Raw genomic sequence first — 20000 nt, 5'->3', positions numbered from 1 at the left:
AGAAAGAGAAAGAGAGACAGAGCGAGAGAGACAGAAAGAGAGAGAGAGACAGAGCGAGAGAGACAGAAAGAGAGAGAGAGTCAGAGCGAGAGAGACAAAAAGAGAGAGAGTCAGAGCGAGAGAGACTGAAAGAGAGAGAGAGTCAAAGCGAGAGAGACAGAAAGAGAGAGAGAGACAGAGCGAGAGACAGAAAGAGAGCGAGAGTCAGAGCGAGAGAGACAGAAAGAGAGAGAGAGACAGAGCGAGAGAGACAGAAAGAGAGAGAGAGACAGAGCGAGAGAGACAGAAAGAGAGAGAGAGACAGAGCGAGAGAGACAGAAAGAGAGAGAGAGACAGAGCGAGAGAGACAGAAAGAGAGAGAGAGACAGAGCGAGAGAGACAGAAAGAGAGACAGAGCGAGAGAGACAGAAAGAGAGAGAGAGAGAGCGAGAGAGACAGAAAGAGAGAGAGAGAGAGAGCGAGAGAGACAGAAAGAGCGAGAGAGACAGAAAGAGAGAGAGACGAGGAAGAGGATGGTATCGGGTTGCTGGGTTTCTGAGCAGGGTCATCTGATATCACACAGGGGCCCGACCCGCAACTCGGGACCTGAATTTAGGAGTCGTTTTGGGGTGGAGGAGGCTGGTGACCAGGGCCCCTGGAAACACCACCATGACCGCTCATCATATATATTATATTAGTGTTTTTATGATGACAATGTCAAATTGTATGATACTATTTTAAAGTTTGACATTTATAATGTATGTTTTATATGTTTGTAATGTAATGTATGTTTTAAATGTTATTTGTAATGTAATGTTTTAAATGTGGACCCCAATAAAAGTAGCTCTACTTTAGGGTAGAGCTGATGGCGATCCTTCTAAATAAACACATAAATAAACACATAAATAAACACATAAATAAACACATAAATAAACACATAAATAAACAAATAAATAAACATCATCTGAGGCACAGTATCACTAACATAGCAGCTCATAAAGCTATTAAATCAGTCAGACTGGATTCCAACGTCCAAACAGAGGTATAAACAGAAAAATCGATTGAATCAGTAACGTAACACATGCATTTGTCTTCGTGAGTGTGAAGGCAATTAAAGTTCCTTGTTCCGACTCCCTGCTGAGAGCATGCACACGCTAGAGGTCTCCGCTCCGATTAAGCTACTGGAAACAGCTGTTTAATTAGGTCTGCATATTTACACCGTGGGAGGCGGCCATTTCAGAGCAATTAGGAAAGAAGGCATCAACACGTGGTCTTCCTCGGTCATTATCTTATTTCTGGTGGTGACTGACCGGGGGGATTCCTGACCCGGAGAACCTGATCTCTTCCTGCCATTTGTTGATGGCTGAGTGCGCGCGACCGTCCACATGGGAACCCCAACCATCCACCGCTAGACCAAAGTAGAACCCCCCCTTGGGGACCCACGGGTGATTATTTGGGGTTCTTCTGTGGCAGGCTCTTGGCTCATCACACGAGCGTTGTTCCCAAACCACCTCTGTGCATTAGACTGAGTATACATCACGCAACCTGGCCCTGGAAATAGAAGCTATTATGTAAATAAAAAAAAGACTAATCAACCAAAAGAAATGTGAAAATGTGTGAAACTATATATCTCGCAATGTGACTCGCGTTAATAAACTGTACGTAGGTGTGTTTGCACGACGTGGAGATTGTTCTCCGCCCGTTCCTGCCTTGCGTTTTGTCCCAAACAGTAAAAGTTTAGCACCTGTCGCCCTCAGACAGGTGTGTGATTATAGGGGCTAACATTAGCGCGCGTGTGTGTCAGTCTATCACGGTGGAGACGCTCGTAAATGAGAGGTCATTTGATAGGAGTTCCACATCCACTCCCCCCCCAATCCACATCCACCCCCCCCCAATCTCCTATCAGAGAGGATGCCTGGGAACAATTGAACAAATGCAAGCCGGTTGACAGAAGGAGAAGAAAAAAAGGTCGACAGAACAACTGGTGATCTTCAAAGGGAGAAATACGAGTCAGTTTTATTGTGTGAGGGATGTAGTCCAAGTCCTGAGCTGTGTTGGGAATCGCTCCCTCGTTCCCTCACTCCCTCACTCCCTCACTCCCTATTCCCTTTATAGGGTTCACCATGTAGTGAACTACCTAGGGAACGGAGAAAATGTAGGGTACATGCGCTGTTCCCTGGAAATCAAGGTGAATTGTGGGTAATAAATAGTGGGCTATATAGGGAACGAAAATTCCGTGGAGAATTCGGACACTACAAACAAAATGGCTGACGCCCTATAGTGCACTATATAGTGAAGAGGGAGCGATTCCAAACACAGCTCTGGTCTGTTTGGATCTGAATGCTAAGCGAGACACATACTGACAAGCCATCACTGACACGATGTTACAATCACACTCTCAGATCAGCCTGACAAGGATAGCTCGTTATTTTGGTCATAGGGCCTCATTTACGACGTACAGGTAGGCTACTCATTATGTTTGTGATTTATTGAGATCATTTTCAGCTGCTTCCATGCTGCGCCTGATTTGGACATTCAAGTCTTGCTAATGCTAGCGCAATGTAATGGTACAGTACAAGCTACAGTAGCATCCACTACCAAACACAATGCAACACTCCACAGTGCACCCAAAGCTAATAACATATGAGGACAGTCTGTCGGGGGTTAATTTGAGTGTTAATGCCATAATTTTTAAGTCAAACATTGTGGGGACCTATTACTTTGTGGGGACCCTTGTCTGTGGAAACAGGGTGGCAGAGCACTACTTCACATTACCTAGGAATGTAAACACCAGCGGTGCTATATTACTGTAGGTATCGCTCCGCCGCCCTATTTCCACAGAGAAAATAGGTCTCAATCAACCAACAACATAACGGGTAAGTTGTAAATAAAGACCCCATGTCCAAAATTGCAAACTGTCCATTTAAAGGCACACTCATTTGAATGACACTCGTCATTTGTTTGATTATGTTATGGTGAAACTGATATCCCTTTGAGATATTACTGTTTAGTAAAACAGTTTTGTAATCAGTGAACATATTGCTGACAGCACCTTTAAAAGCACTTGAACGTAACGTGTTAATTATTGGAGCAGGTAAATAAATATGAAGGTCAAGTTGAAATAGTGTCAGAGGGCGATACTCTACACCAGAGTAAGACCTCACACCCAAAAACTATGCCCAGATAGTGTCGCTCGCACACACACACACACACACACACACACACACATACAAACACACACACACACACACACACACACACACACACACACACTTCTCTGATCCCAGTTGTTGCCACCCCCCATCGTCAGGTGTGAGATGCTCGTGTTCGGGTTTTGCCGCGCCCTCAGTTCTCGGGTCCAGACGTGTCCAGCTGGCTCGCCTGACCACCAGAGATCAGCTGATCCCTGTCGCTGAGCTGGAGGTGTGATTACCTCCGCCCCAGCCGCAGCGCAGGACGAGAGGTAATGTTTTCGGTGGCGTTTGTGTGTTTGAATGTTAGCAGGATTACGCAAAAAACAACTGGACCGATTTTCCTGAAACTCGGTGGAGGGGTGTAGCATGGTCCAACTTGGCAGTCAGAGACTTGAACGTAGAATGAATACTTCTTAATTAATCATTTAAATATTAATATCTATAAATAAATATAAACGTCAAGCTGAAATAGTGTCAAAAGGCGATACTCTACACCCTCCAGACCTCACACCAAAAACTATGCCCAGATAGTCACACACACACATACACACACACACACACACACACACACACACACACACACACACACACACACACACACACACACACACACACACACACCGTGAGATGCTCAAGCTCGGATTTTGCCGCACCCTCGGGTTCTAGGGCCCAGAAAGGTCCAGCTGACGTTCCTGAGCGTGTGTGTGTGTGTGTGTACAGTATGTGTGTGTGCGTGTATGTGTGTGTGTAAGTGGATGTGAGTGTGCGAGCTGATTGCCGAAACGGCCCCGGAACCGGACGCTAGAGTGAGTTTTCCTCATTTCTCCTCAGGCACATTTTGGGCCGCTCTCGCCGTCGGCCGCCTCGAGGTGGACCCGGCCCAGCCTGCGTTACGGACGCCCGTCGACAGCTGCTATCTCTCCAGCTCCCATGTGAGCGTGGGAGAGACAACAGAACAGGAGATATGGCGACCGGGAATACACTGAGTGGGATGTTGATGTACGAGACAAGAAAATATCCGATAAATATTCACGAAGAGTGTGTGTGTGTGTGCGTGTGTGTGCGTGTGTGTGTGAGTACAGTATGTGTACAGTATGCATGAGTGCGTGCGTGTAGGAACTACAAGAATGTCGAGTGTGAATTTGCAGATGGAACGGACAAGGCGTACGCAACACGGACTACGGCGTCAACAAACGCATGAACACCTAAACTGCTGACACAGCAGGCGGAGTGGCGAATGTCTTTGTGGCGCAGAGACCTTCTGAAACGGTGTCACCCGCGTCTGAATGCACGGAGCGAGCGGCCATCTGCTTACCGCTGTCGTCTATGGTAATGGAGCAGGCCTGCTGGCCGCGTGGTGGCTTCACACCTTAGTCTCTGTCACATGGTGTGTCCACTGGGGACAGTCCTTTATGTCTCATGGACAGAGGATGATATTACACCCTTTTTTCATTTAGAACGTCGGAACTTTGACAAAGAATGTTCGTCAACGTTCCGATGTCTTGAATATAAACCACTTAAAAATCAAATTAAGGTAGATGCAAGGTTGTAAAACACCTTAATTACTTTCTATGACTGTAATAATAATATAATCCAGTCATGGATAAACAGTCCTTGCTCTGTTCTCGTTTGGTGGCTGTTGCCCATTTTATCACGAAGAAGAATCCAAAACTCCTCGTTTTAAAATGTCTCCAGCATGTGTTTCCCGAGCCGGGCCAGGACTGACGCAGTTTGCCGCGTTATCGGTGTCGATAGAGGAGAGTTGTCAAAGCAGGGGGGACAGAGGCCGGTGTTGAGGAGCAACAGCTGTCAACGAGGTGTGTCTCCTCGCCGTTCTCCTCCCCTCACACGCCCGTCCTGAATCACCACAGACCCCCAGCTGCTGCCCTTCCCAAACACTTCCAAATCTACCCACGCACTCTGGTAGAGAGATTGATTGGTTGGTTACTGGTTACAAGCTGGCTACTATGAAAAATCTATAATGACTATGTACTTACAATACTGTGTGCTGTAATGACTATGTACTTAGAATACATGTGGTGTAGTGGAGGGTACAAAGAGGTAGACCCACTTCTTTATCCATGGACCCACAGTAGACCCACTTCTTTATCCATGGACCCACAGTAGACCCACTTCTTTATCCATGGACCCACAGTAGACCCACTTCTTTATCCATGGACCCACAGTATACCCACTTCTTTATCCATGGACACACAGTAGACCCACTTCTTTATCCATGGACACACAGTATACCCACTTCTTTATCCATGGACACACAGTATACCCACTTCTTTATCCATGGACACACAGTAGACCCACTTCTTTATCCATGGACCCACAGTATACCCACTTCTTTATCCATGGACCCACAGTAGACCCACTTCTTTATCCATGGACCCACAGTATACCCACTTCTTTATCCATGGACACACAGTATACCCACTTATTTAACCACCACTGATGTAAAAAGTGTAACATTTCTGCAATTGAGCCATTAGAGAACACCCACTAACACCACAGTTAAGCCAATTTAGCAACTAAGTGCAATTCCTCCCACAAAACATCTGCTTGCTTCCCTCCCCCACGCCCCCCCGAGTCCTAGCCTGGCTATCTACCCCCCCCCCCCCCCCCAGGCCTAGCCTGGCTAACTACCCCCCACCCCCCCAACCCTAGCATGGCTCTCTACCCACCCCGGCCCTAGCCTGGCTCCCCCCCCCCCCCCCCACCTCCTACACTGGCTCTAGGGGACTCAAGAGGAACGCGGCGCCAAAGGTGTCGCGTGGCGACGTGACTCACAGTAGCTTGGCAACCCGTCAGTCAGGACAGCAGTTCTCACCAGCTCTCTCTCTCGCTCCTCTCCCCCCTGATAAATGACTACTGGGAACCATAATAGCCGGTCTGTTATGTGAGTGATTCAGACCTCAGTGAGCGTTGACTCCCCAAACGCACGACGGTTCTGTGCCAGAACTCTGAGTCTCTGGACAGTTGTGGCTTGTTGTTACTTACGTTACGGGCTGATAGACGGACAATCATTTAGCCTTGTTTATGAAAGAGTAACCGTTATTATATAATACAGGTATATATACACTATTATACAGTGTGTGTGTGTGTGTGTGTGTGTGTGTGTGTGTGTGTGTGTGTGTTAATCTCACTTAAACACTCCTCATTCAAGAATAATTTGTGTTCAACAGATTCCATCGATAACAGCCGTAAACTCTTAATTTCCAACCTTGTAGTTCATCATAATGCTAACAAAACGATGCTAACTCCCCCCAGCTCTGCAGCTGCCCCTTCAAATACTACACCCTCTCCACCTCCACCCAGCATCCCCTAACCTTCACATACTACACCTTCTACACCTCCACCCAACATCCCCTAACCTTCAAATACTACACCGTCTCCACCTCCACCCAGCATCCCCTAACCTTCAAATACTACACCTTCTCCACCTCCACCCAACATCCCCTAACCTTCACATACTACACCCTCTCCACCTCCACCCAGCATCCCCCAACCTTTACTTCAAATACTACACCTTCTACACCTCCACCCAGCATCCCCCAACCTTTACTTCAAATACTACACCGTCTCCACCTCCACCCAGCATCCCCTAACCTTTACTTCAAATACTACACCTTCTCCACCTCCACCCAGCATCCCCTAACCTTCAAATACTACACCTTCTCCACCTCCACCCAACATCCCCTAACCTTCAAATACTACACCGTCTCCACCTCCACCCAGCATCCCCCAACCTTTACTTCAAATACTACACCTTCTACACCTCCACCCAACATCCCCTAACCTTCAAATACTACACCTTCTCCACCTCCACCCAGCATCCCCTAACCTTCACTTCAAATACTACACCTTCTCCACCTCCACCCAGCATCCCCTAACCTTCACATACTACACCTTCTACACCTCCACCCAGCATCCCCTAACCTTCAAATACTACACCGTCTCCACCTCCACCCAGCATCCCCTAACCTTCACATACTACACCTTCTACACCTCCACCCAGCATCCCCTAACCTTCACATACTACACCCTCTCCACCTCCACCCAGCATCCCCTAACCTTCACATACTACACCTTCTACACCTCCACCCAGCATCCCCCAACCTTTACTTCAAATACTACACCTTCTACACCTCCACCCAGCATCCCCTAACCTTCAAATACTACACCTTCTCCACCTCCACCCAGCATCCCCTAACCTTCACATACTACACCTTCTACACCTCCACCCAGCATCCCCTAACCTTCACTTACTACACCTTCTACACCTCCACCCAGCATCCCCTAACCTTCACATACTACACCTTCTCCACCTCCACCCAGCATCCCCTAACCTTCACATACTACACCTTCTACACCTCCACCCAGCATCCCCTAACCTTCACTTACTACACCTTCTCCACCTCCACCCAGCATCCCCTAACCTTCACATACTACACCTTCTACACCTCCACCCAGCATCCCCTAACCTTCAAATACTACACCTTCTCCACCTCCACCCAGCATCCCCTAACCTTCACATACTACACCTTCTACACCTCCACCCAGCATCCCCTAACCTTCACACGAGCCCGAGCCCAACGCTGTTCTGACCTTTTCCCCAGGGCTGTGTGGGGTGTATCCGGGCGGGGGGTAGGTCTTCATGGCTTCGACGGAGAGGTACGAGGGGTTGGGTCCTGAACACACATCTGAAAGACAGGGAGGAACCAAAACTGAGCTGATATTCTGACCTTCTGACCCCTGACCCTGAGCTGATATTCTGAACCAAAACTGAGCGGATATTCTGACCTTGGGGCGCTGAAACAAAGTGTGTGAGTTCTGTGTGTGAGTTAGCTTTGAACGTTTCTGTCTGGGAGGTGAGAGTCTCTCTTTGCCAGCGTCTCTCTTTGCCAGTTGTGGAATCAATCGTTTTGCTTACCGCACGGGCGAATATAACGTTAAGAAAACCGACGGCTGTTTTCACTAATGAAGTACACTTTTATTCGCTCTGTCATTGAGAAAACTCCTCTTTATCTAACAAATAACTTTGTTGATAGTGTCAAAACACAGTTCACACAAACTTAAAGTAAAACCACTATTATTTGTCCGCCCGCTAAAAAAAACAATATTAAACAACAAATTCTCAAAGTTGACATGAACACTTTCCATTTCTACCAAGCGCTCTATCAAGATATGCTATCAGACCACACCTGCTCAACTTAGTTAGAACCACGAGTTCCCTATAACTGCAATGCCAGATCCCCTAACTCTAAAAATAGCCCCCCCTCGACTGCCATATCTATGCCTCTCTCTCACATATTGATATTTCTGCTTTCTGAACCCCAACTTCTCCAGCTCTAGAGACCCAGCGTGAGTGTGAGGTGAGAGGGAGGTGTACCTTGGTTGGTGCCGGCGGTGTAGATCATGGAGTTATTCCCCCCTGGGTTCAGACATCCGTCCGACACCCCGGGAAGAGAGTAGTGAACGGCGTTGGGGGGCGCGATGGCGGGACTGTGAACACCATGGGGGACACCGGTTTTAGCTTCCAAACCACAGAGTCTTACATTGAACACAGCAAAACTGTATATGGTGGCGCTTTACTGTAAAATCAAATATCTCAGTGGTGTAACGTGGAATAGCCTTGATGCCTCGGCTGGAACAGTCGCCTAACAACACAAGTTCAGACTCGTTGCTATGGAATATCAAGCACTAATCAAAACAAGGTCAATGCTTTGAGGATGTCTATATCGGACTGAAAGTCAGCTTAAAAATAATTCAAAGTAATGTGGAGGCACATGTCGAACGTCAGTCTCAGTTTAGGAGACGGTGGAGCAGATGCCACGTTTTTAGATCGCCGGAGAGCTTTCGCAAAGTGCTATCGAGTTTGTTTTAGGAGCACCTCGTAACTCACCTTTCGGAGAACAGCGAGCGGTTCTGGAGGTGAAGTTTTCCCTTCACATGCTGGTCCCAGTCCTGAAAACACACACACACACACACACACCGGCGGTCCGTCAGCTCTGATACACTGACACTGAGAGCTCACCCCGTTTCCCCTTGCCCTCAAACAGCCTGACGTGCCCATGGATCTACCCTTGGGGGTGTGAGGGATAGGGGGGGGGCAATTAAAGGGGCAACAGCTTTGAGGGGGGAAGCGACGGTGAACAGGGCTATATTAGAACCAGCCAACCAGTTGGTATTATCATCCCGCTCTAGTAAAACACTTAGTTCTAACACCCATTCAAAAGGAGAGGTCATTCACACATACTCGTGACCTCGTGACCTAGGGGTGTCAAGGTAAAGGGGTGTCTTCTTACACAGGTCATCAGATCCACACCCAAAGCAGTGCTTTCATGATTGTACCGCAACACATTATTTTTATAGCCCCTTGTTTTTTTAGCCCAGCAATATATAATAGATAAAGAATATAAAACCTTTTTTTAGCACAAAAAATACAGAACAAGACCAGGAATAGACATAGATATAAAATGAAGGACAGAATTCAATCTATACATTATTCATGTCCTTACATTCCCTCCGCCCTCGGGGTCACCTTCAGGGAGCAAGGGGGGGGGGGTTGTATTTTCAGCTGTGGTTTTACACCGTCAGTAAAATACGCAACCTAGCCCAATAGGTATCTTATCATATCGCGGCGCATCGTGACGCGATCATATCGTGATACGTGCCGTGATACGCGCCGTGTCGCGAGGTCCTTGCCGATAGCCGGCCCTAGACGCGTCACAGCCCTGCGTTCCTCCGCGCCCCCCCCCCCCCTGGCCACACCCACCTTGAGGTTGTAGACCTTCTTCTCACAGATGGTGCACTGGTGGGGGAGGTGCAATGGCGTCACGGCGTGGTAGTCGCTGATCTGGTGGGGCTGCAGCACCGCGGGGCCCGCAGACAGGGTCTCCTCGCCCGTCTGCAGGGGCTGGTATCCCACAAACCCCTGCGTGGCCCCTGGGCCGAAGGAGGAAGTCAGCCCCCCTCCTCCTCCTCCTCCTCCGACTCCTCCTCCTCCTCCGCCGCTGTGGTTGAATTTGGGCTCGGAGGTGGGCTCCTCCGGGTTGTAGAGCTCCCCTCTGGCACGAAATGGCGGCCCGGTCGGCGGCCACACAGCGCCGGCGTTGGGAACCCGATCCGCTGAGCCAGAATGGCCGAGGTTGGCCGGGTTTTTCCACGGCTCCTTATGGCCGGCGGAGGAGAACGTGTTCAGGTTTTGCTCCTTATGGCCGGCGGAGGAGAACGTGTTCAGGTTTTGCTCGTTCCCACCGAAGCCGGTCTGCTGACCCTGAGAATCCTGGCCGTAGAAGTTCCTCTGGAACCCGACGTGATTGGCCATCTTGGCCTGCGAGTTGATCGGCGTGTACTGCCCGTCGCCCGCCTTGCCGGACGCCACCGACGTCCCTCCCAGGAAGCCGTACTGGACGCGTCGGTCCGTATCCGCGGGATACGTCGACCCCGCCTTCTTGCCATACTCGGCTCCGTGCTGATTGGCTCCCTGCTGCTGACCCCCGTTGGCCCCTCCCCCTCCATAATGATTCAGCCTCACACTCCCAGGGTTCTGGTTGAACCCCCCTCCCACCAGGGACCCCAAACCCGGGTTTGGCGGGGGGAACCCCAGAGCCCCCGGCGGGAACCCCCCCTGGTGGTTGCCCACCATGGCCGAGGTGCGGAGGTGATCGAAGAGCGGCTGGGACATGGCCACATTGGAGAGGACCTGGCTCAGCACGCTGGCGGCGGTGGCGTTGTTGGCGCCCACGGCATTCTGGGCCAGCTTGAGGCGCTGGAGGGTCAGCTGGGCCTGGAGCTGGGCGAGCTGGAGTCCGGCGGGGGTCAGGAGCAGCGGGTTCTGCTGCCCGGCCACGCCCCCACTCAGCTGGCCGCCGCCCAACGGGAGACCCTTCTTGTCGAGGTGGTCCGACGTGCCGGTACTGTAAACAACAACAACAGAATGGAAGCGTTAGTAATGAATCGCTGACAGAACCAAAAGGGTTCTGAGCGGAACCCGGCAAAGTGCAAGCTTGTTGTTGTGCTAGTGCCTTTTTCTGCTGAAGTTAACCTAACCCCTAAACCAGCGTTTCTCAACCGGTGGGTCGCGACCCAAAGGTGGGTCGCGGAGCCGTTTTGATTGGGTCGCGGCCTCGTGGGCGGTGTCCCTTTTCTTTTCTTTTTTTTTTAAGGGATTTTTAATATATATATATATTTATAGAGAAAATGTTGGGTTTTTATTTTGCAGGACACACAATTCAATTCAATAATTTTAATAATTTATTTACGAGACATGACAGGAAGTGGGCTAACCTAAGCGTGTGCCAATGTTGTGTTATGTGTCACAGACTTTTTCTATTTTTGTGGAATAAATTTGAGTGCTGTGGAATAAATTTGGGTCGCGACTTCATGATAAGGAAAATGTGGGTCCTGAGGCTCCACCAGTTGAGAACCACTGCCCTAAACCCTAGTACTAGCCCTAGGCTTAGCACCGACCCTAACCACTCAAGTCTAACCTTAAAGGAGTATTTCACCGCTGGGAAAAGACAGGAAATGTATTTTTTGCTCAAACGGAAGAAACCTACAACTACCACAATGCCAGTATATTAATCACACAAGTATAATGCCTAGCCCCTAGCCCTAACCCCTAACCCGATAACCCAGGGAAATGAGAATGAGAAAGTCACGTGCGCTTGGTAAGGACTTAAAGTAAGTTAACGCTTTGGTCCTATATAGGGAAAAAGCCTACTTAGTAAAGTTAACATAGGAAACATCAATCTAAAGTGTCTAATCATACAGCCCTAACCTCCGGAGATGATGTTATCAACAGTCCGGTCAAGTTTCTGGCACTCGCGCCTCGAGCGTCAGAACAGAACTTTTGACCCGTAGCTACTAGTTTAATGCACTGAACAGAGTCATAACCCGTAGCTACTAGTTTAATGCCCTGAACAGAGTCATAACCCGTAGCTACTAGTTTAATGCCCTGAACAGAGTCATAACCCGTAGCTACTAGTTTAATGCACTGAACAGAGTCAGAGTCAGAGTCATAACCCCAGAGACCAACTGTACAGTCAGCCAGCCTGCTCTGGCGACCCCGTATGACTGGCCTGTCCCGTCCCGGCCTGATGAATGAGCTCACACATGCTGGCTAAACTTAGCATCTCCAGTATCAATCACGGCCTCCGCGCAGGTCCGGCGACAGCGCAAGGCGCCTGAGGTGGCAGTTCAAAATGGCGAGAGGGGGGATGGGGGCGGAGCTTAATATAGTGTGTAGATAGGGTTAGGGTTAGGGTTAGGGTTAGAGGGTGGCAGGGGGCTGTTTATACAGGAAAACAGTGTAACATACAGCGTACCATGAGGCCAGCGCACCTCCATCAGTAGGATGTCATCCTGCTGTGTCTGTTTCCGCATTTTGTTCATCCCGCGGATGGCGATATAGCGGTGTTTTAACTAGACGCAAGCATATCTGAGTAGGGTAGGTGCACCTGGGCTGGCTCCCCGGTGCTAAGGTAAGACAGGAGCAGGCAGAGTCGGGGAGGGTGTGGGCCCGTTCGGACCTAGCTCGCCGCCGTTAGCATCTTCTGAGGCTGGTGGAGCTAGCAGGCTAAGCTCGGGCTTGGCGAGGTCATCGCCGCTGCTGGGGCTGCCGGCCTCGACCGGGGTCCCTACGGCGTTTCTGTTATTTCTTACAAAGCCACATTGTGATATCCATCCATCCTAAGTGCTTTTTGGCTAAGCTAACAAGCTATGTAGCACGATGGCTATTCTAAACTACTAGCACTACAGCTGTTTAGCAAGCAAATTATGTTAATGATTTTAATTATTTTTTGAATTATCACATCGCGTAGCCTACAGCACGCCGTAAGGTACATACTGACCCAAACTTGAACTGGGGCAGAAAATACAACTGAGGGGGTCTTCTTGCCCCCTTGTGGCACCGACCGGACCCGCCTCCATGTAACCACCCCCGCCCTCACTGCCCCAAAACCCCGCCCTGCCCCTGCCCCAGTGGAAGCTGACAGACCACTGGGATCAGGCATGACAGAGTCCCAAGGGAAAGTTTTTGCAGACGCGTATCCGGCGGCCATCTTGTTTGTTTTTCTGCAACACACAGGAGGGTGTTCTCTAACATACAGGAATTGTGGTCGAGTCCCGCCACACACACACAACGGCCACCGCAGCTTCTCCTGTGGAATGTGTGGCCCATGTGAGAGGGGGCGACACTGAGACACTGCGGTTTCTCCTCGAACACACTTTAGTTCTGGAGAGCGTTTTCAGATAATGGATTTCTGCAACTGAATCTTGGGGAGGATTATCACCTCCTCTGTGTGTGATTCCACTGGCTTGGGGAGCTGCGAGATGGTCTTACAGAGACATTGCCACTTCATAATCGACATGTCAATATTGCTGCTCAATTACTAATCCGATAAATCAGCCTGAAGTACATGGACTATATGACAGTTATTTAGCACATTTTTTTCCAAAGCGACTTACAATAATTGCGTTTGACAAAGGTTCTGTACCTTAGTCAAATGCAATTATTGTAAGTCGCTCTGGAAAAAAGTGTGCTCAATAACTGTCATGTAATGAAGCAAGTAGGCTAGTATTGAGTTTTACCCTGATGTGGAACACACATACAATGAATATTCATATAAAGTTACAAGGTTCCATGACCTGTTTGCTGCAGAAACATATATGTCATAGCATCTTATTACACGGTTATTACATTCCTGTACAACTGTTCCAACACTTTTGGAATTTTAAATGACAGATAGCATCAGATGGCGACGGCTACTGAAGAAGACCAGTTATCTGCAGACAGGGCTTTGGGTGAGAGGTTTAGGACCCCACAGCAGCTGCCCTTTTTACTGCCTGGCAGTTCCTCAACACAGTGACCATATAACTTAATGCCATGCAACACCATAGGCTAAGATAGGCTACTGAATTACAGAGGTTGTTCGGTATGCTGTGGGTTATACAACCATAGTCCAGGAGCTGAGGTCATTATTACACCCTACAGTAAGCCACTGACATTATTACGGAGATGATATCAGTGACCGAATATCAATATCCAACCTCGAGGTCTCTGTTTGTGCACCTGTGTGTTCAGATCCCTGTTTATAAGCGCACTGCGTGTTAGCATAGCGCTAAACTCTCTTTGGACGGTTGACAGTAGTCTAGTCAGGCCGACCCCTCCTGTTGTAAACACTCGTATCTGAACATGTATGTTGACGGAGAGACACACTTACTTACGCTGCCCTAGCCTGTGAGTCATGTCTATAAATACTAAACCGGTCTCTCCTCTCTCTCTCTCTCTCCCCCCTCCCTCCCTCTCTCTCTCTCTCTCTCTCTCTCTCTCTCTCTCTCTCTCTCACACAGCCCTTAATAGACTAATATTGACCCCCAGGCAGCTGGCTGGCTGGCTCAGGGTGTAAGCCAGATAGCTAGGCCCCACTTCAGACGTATTTTGTGATGAGGACATATTCAAGTGCATCCAGGTGTCAAATCCTGTTACAAATTAACTGAAACCAGTTGGACCAGGCCATGTCAGATAAGGTCGCATTCGAGCACTGCGAGTGGTATATGATAGAAAGTTTTTTTTTATTTTTTATTTTTTATAGTTTTTTATTTTTTATAATGATAGAAAGTTTTTATTATTTTTTTGTATAGTTTTTTAGTTTTTATACTTTTTTTTACTATTTATTGCTAGTTTGATGAAATGACTGTAGAATTAGAAAACATATTTGATGTGGATAGAAAATGCTGAAAGAGTTATCATATACTGCGAACTTTAGGCTCACACAGGTGAATTATCAGCTAATGTTCAGGACAAGAGTGCACAACATTACAGAAAATACTAATGGAAATGTCTAAGAATACACACAATGTGTTTCTCCACATCTAGTGAAGTTCAGAGGGAACAGTCTTGAACACGGCCCTGTTGGCTGTGGAGAATATAATGTCTATTAAGTTCCAATGTCTATAAAGAACCATATTATAAATGCCTCCAATCTCCTTTTTCATGCCTGAAAAAGCCTCCAACACCAACACTCTCAGAAGATTTAATGCACAGCACAGCAGAAATTAAACCCTTGAAAGGCGGTGGCCATTTTGAGTAAAAGTATAACAAGAGATATTATTTGGGGGAAAGTACAGGTAGATACAGTAGGCCCTATATGAATAACCACTAAAACAAACCAGAGAAATTAACTAATGGATGCAGGAAATTATTCTTGCTTTGTTGAAAAGTAAACTTTATGAAATGAGAAATGAGTGCAAAAAGCTCGATCAAAATACACTTTTAAAATAGAAATTTCTACTTTGTATATCAATACAAAGAACGTGAAATGTGCTTGCACATGAATAATAAATAATAAAGGTTTTATATGTTTTGTAATTTATTTATATATATATATTAAAGCATACAGGTGATTATACCTTCGTATATATACTGTATAAATCAATATACTGTATATATATACTCTACATATATACAGTACTGTATATTTCAGTATAATATAAATGAATAGATTTATGGAATTTTTCTTCTCTATTTCTTCATTAAGTTGTGTCCACACTTTTTTTCTGGATGTAAATTAATTTGTATTTGAGAATGATCCTTTCTTAACTGAAGACCACTTATCCAAAGAATAAAATCTTCCATAACAAGTCCTCAAGTAACGTTCTTTTAACTCCTACAGCCGACTTCCTCCCTGACCCACGGACACCAGAGCCGCTGGGCCCCAGGACGGCATGACGGCCCCCATCCCACCATGAAGGACCCATCTGTCTGGGTCTCCTCACCAGCTCGCCTTTCTGATAAATCACTACCAGAAACCCCAACAGCCCCAATCTGTTATGTGACCGTCCCAGACGTGAGTGAGCGTTCACCCCTTCACAATCTGTTATGTGACCGTCCCAGACGTGAGTGAGCGTTCACCCCTTCACAGAGGACAACTGAATGTTTATTCCGTGTTCCGTGTCTCCGTTCCGTGTTGTGACATGATGAGTCAGACATGTAGATGAACAGGTGTGAATGACGGGTTGTGAAAGAGAATTCCTGGTTTGGTGTCCACAGATATCGCCCGCGCAAAAATAAAAAAAAACATGAATAGTCAGTATATTGAACATGTCAATATTTTCTCTTACAATACAATACTATTGAGTGTCTTGAAGGAAAAATATTGCCGTGCATTATTACAAATAGAGAAGAAAGAATCACCCAGATAATTGAATTTAAAATATAATTTCAATGTCCAAAATGTTACATCTAAACCATTATTAAGCTCTGTCTACATATGCAGAAATTCAGTAACACTTTGGTAACACTGTGTAGCATGGAGGTATAGTACATTATATCTACCACATATGATCATTTATAAACCTTATTATAAGGTGTTATTCATGACTATAAACATTTATAAAGCATTTTATGAAGCCTTATAAGTGCATTATAATGTGTTGTGAATGTTCTTATGATGAATTATAAACATTACCTTCATAGAAAGTGTTACCAGAAAGGTTCAGTGATAGTTAGCACTCCCTTGCAGAAAGGTATGACATCTATTGCGTCTATTTCATTTGACATGATTGCTAATAAGATAAATGTGTATGTGTGTGTGTGTGTATTCTAATAAGATAAATGTGTGTGTGTATTTCATCATATAAAATCATTGTCTAACTGCATTGTAGTGCAATTTCCTGTCAGTCATCATTTCCTACGACATTTGTACTCAATCGAAGATGTAATGTATCTCATTATCATGATTCCTTAGCAAGATGAACACAACAGCATTCGCTAACCCAATACTGAAAATAACAGACAAACTATTAGGCAAACCATAACCTCGTGAGATCATCCTGACTTCCTGAGCTCACATTCTGTTTCAATCGCAAATCGGTCTGGATTCTCCACAGAGACCCGTTTAGTGCCAGATCAGAAAACGATCTCGCCAAACGAGAAACGCTGGTTCTGAGGAATTTGAAATACAAACAGCTACGCTGGGCAGGTGTTGAAGTTAATGATGATATATACGGTGATAGACAGATGGTTCATCCAATCACCTGCCAAGTATTTTTGAAAGTCCCTGCCCTTTTCCAAACAGTTTCCAACGGAGAGTTCCCAGGGGGCCGTGCGAAGCAAACCATCTGGCGCCTCGGTGTAAGACTAAACCTTCTCAGAAAATAACCTCAACCACTTCCACAGATCTGAAAACATCCAACGCATGTTAAAACTAGAAATTGTGCTCAGAGATCTCCACCCCTGAATGCGTCTAGCTCTGTGTGTGCGTAGGTGCTTGGGAGCAGGACATGTTTGGCATTGCTGTGTTCGTTAGGTCGAGAGCTTTATACCAGTCCAAACCCCACGGCTCATTTTTCGCTCCCGAGCCAAAGTCCAATAAATGAATGGGTGTGAATGGGTGTGAATGGGTGTGAATGGGTGTGAATGGTCGGCCTTGTTTGGGCAGCTTGTGACCCCTCCCTTTGATTTGGATCCACTCAAAAATGTAATGGCTTCTAAGGTGGCGCATGCTACACCATGCAGCTCTTCCAAATGAGACACACACACACACACACACACACACACACACAAACACACACACACTCACACACACACCAACTGCATCTCACTTCCAAAAGAGATCAAAGGAAAAAGTCCCCAGATACGACACACCAGGCCCCAATCCATCAGGTTTCCCAAGAGGACGGTGTTGAGGGACGTTACTTCCGACCCCTCTCCAGACCCCTCTCACTGGGACAACACGCCCCCTCTCCAGACCCCCCTCACTGGGACAACCGACCCCTCTCCAGACCCCTCTCACTGGGACAACACGCCCCCTCTCCAGACCCCCCTCACTGGGACAACACGCCCCCTCTCCAGACCCCTCTCACTGGGACAACACGCCCCCTCTCCAGACCCCTCTCACTGGGACAACACGCCCCCTCTCCAGACCCCTCTCACTGGGACAACACGCCCCCTCTCCAGACCCCTCTCACTGGGACAACACGCCCCAAGTGACCACACAGCCGAAAACACGGCCCCCCGAAGCACAAACAACCCCACACGGGACTATCAATCAAACCACTATCAATCAAGCACTAAAGTGGTTCTTGAAAGCGACAGGACAAAACCACGACCACACACCCGCCTCACTCACACACGCACACACACACACACACACACACACACACACACACACACACACACACACAGACCACTACCACTATCGCACAAACGCCTCAGGAAGACTCCAGTAAAAGTCCCACCGACCTGAGAACACGGGCACTTGACAGGAGGAACCGTCCGTATTGCGGGACATGAACCTGCCCCGGCCACCGCTAGGCTAGGCTAGGCTTTGCTACCACCTCCGGCCAATGGCTATGGCTGGGTGAGACCGCTAGCTAGCTGCACACCACCGTCCATCCCCCCTGCCTGCATGGCCGATATGCTAGCATGACCACCACTGCCACTGCCCTTCTCCTGTGTGGATGCCCCCCACCCACCCACTCACTCACACACACACACACACACACACACACACACACACACACACACACACACAACACACACACACACACAACACACACACACCTACCCTCACACCTACCCTCCTGGGGTATGTAGGCTACCAGATGGGGAATGGGTGATGCGTGAGTGATGAAACGACACAAGATCATGTGACTGGTGTGTGTGTGTGTGTGTGTGTGTGTGTGTGTGTGTGTCTGTGTGTGTGTGTGTGTGTGTGTGTGTGTGTGTGTGTGTGTGTGTGTGTGTAGCATGTGTGGGGACAGACGAGACAGAGTGGACACCACGTATATGGAATGAACAGAACACCTCCAAAAGCATTTCCTGAGCTTGTTGTCACTGGCTCCTGTGTAAACTAGCTACTAGTACAGCCAGGCCTTAGTAGTGAGGGGTATAGAAGCTCCACTCTCATATTTTTAGTTTGGTGTTTTTTTGTTTGTTTGTTTGTTTTGGTTTTTTCAATTTTTTCTACTGTTACCTTTTTACTTTCTTTAAAAAAAACTTTCACTCAGGGTTTTTTAATACTTTTGCTTCAGGGTACAAAACAGTGGAAACAAATTGATTGGATGAGTCAAGTTCAGGTATATTGAATGATTAAGAAACAATTTAATGGGCAAAAATATATAGATAGAATGCTGAGAAGAAAAAAATAGCCTAGTACTGTCGAGGTTAAAATTAAGTATCTAATAATATTTAACTAGCTGGTTTTACATTTCAACCAATTCCACTGTCACAGTAACAGAAATACGTTGCCCTAGTTTTCAAGTTTATAATTAACTTTAGTAACACCAGTCTACTGGCCAATATGGCATTTTGAATGACTCAACATTTAAATTGTTTTGGAGATTTATATATAATAATAAATATATTATTGTGAAATACATAATATTGTATTATATAGCCTTCTGAATCTGCTGATATTGATATGTTAATCATGCAAAAACCCGATTTAACTTAATAACACAGTAATTATGCTGTAAATATGTTATTAACATGAGAATAATCATTGTTATGAATTTCCTCTGGCTTCAAGTGATTTATTAAATCATTAAGTGGGAACTTATTGAGTGTGTGTAGTTTATTTTCCTCCCCATAAGTGTTGGTCAGAAACATAGTTTGCTGTTGAGTAACTGAAACTGTAACTATAAACAGCCTATTGAGACCAAGATGTCCAATACATTACTGTAAAATGTTTTACTTTGCAAATCGGCTTTGTCTATTGTAACAAAAACCACGCTCATTCTGGCTACTATCTCAGTCCTACCATGTTCGGTCTGAGAGGTGTTTTTGGGGGGGGGGGGTTGATTCCCCTCGCT

General features: G+C 47.0%; 1 protein-coding gene across 1 annotated transcript in view; it reads right to left on the bottom strand.

Annotated features, from left to right (window-relative positions):
* The window catches only part of rbm20 (RNA binding motif protein 20), a gene marked incomplete at its 3' end in the record, with an annotated part of 24149 nt that extends 13073 nt beyond the window's left edge, over positions 1 to 11076 (bottom strand). Inside the window, exons 1-4 of the mRNA XM_084441473.1 lie at positions 9958 to 11076; positions 9085 to 9146; positions 8572 to 8684; positions 7788 to 7870 (exon numbers count right to left, since the gene is read on the bottom strand). Of these exons, the coding sequence (XP_084297599.1) occupies positions 7788 to 7870; positions 8572 to 8684; positions 9085 to 9146; positions 9958 to 10869 (1170 nt within the window). The 5' untranslated portion in view covers positions 10870 to 11076. The remainder of the gene's footprint in view (positions 1 to 7787; positions 7871 to 8571; positions 8685 to 9084; positions 9147 to 9957) is intronic.
* Positions 11077 to 20000: the final 8924 nt, after the last annotated feature.

Source organism: Borostomias antarcticus (genome assembly GCF_949987555.1).
Source record: "Borostomias antarcticus genome assembly, chromosome: 7".
In the NCBI taxonomy this organism is placed as follows: Eukaryota; Metazoa; Chordata; class Actinopteri; order Stomiiformes; family Stomiidae; genus Borostomias; species Borostomias antarcticus.
The sequence above is the reverse complement of the archived record's forward strand: the minus strand, read 5'-3'. Positions and strand labels throughout refer to the sequence as shown.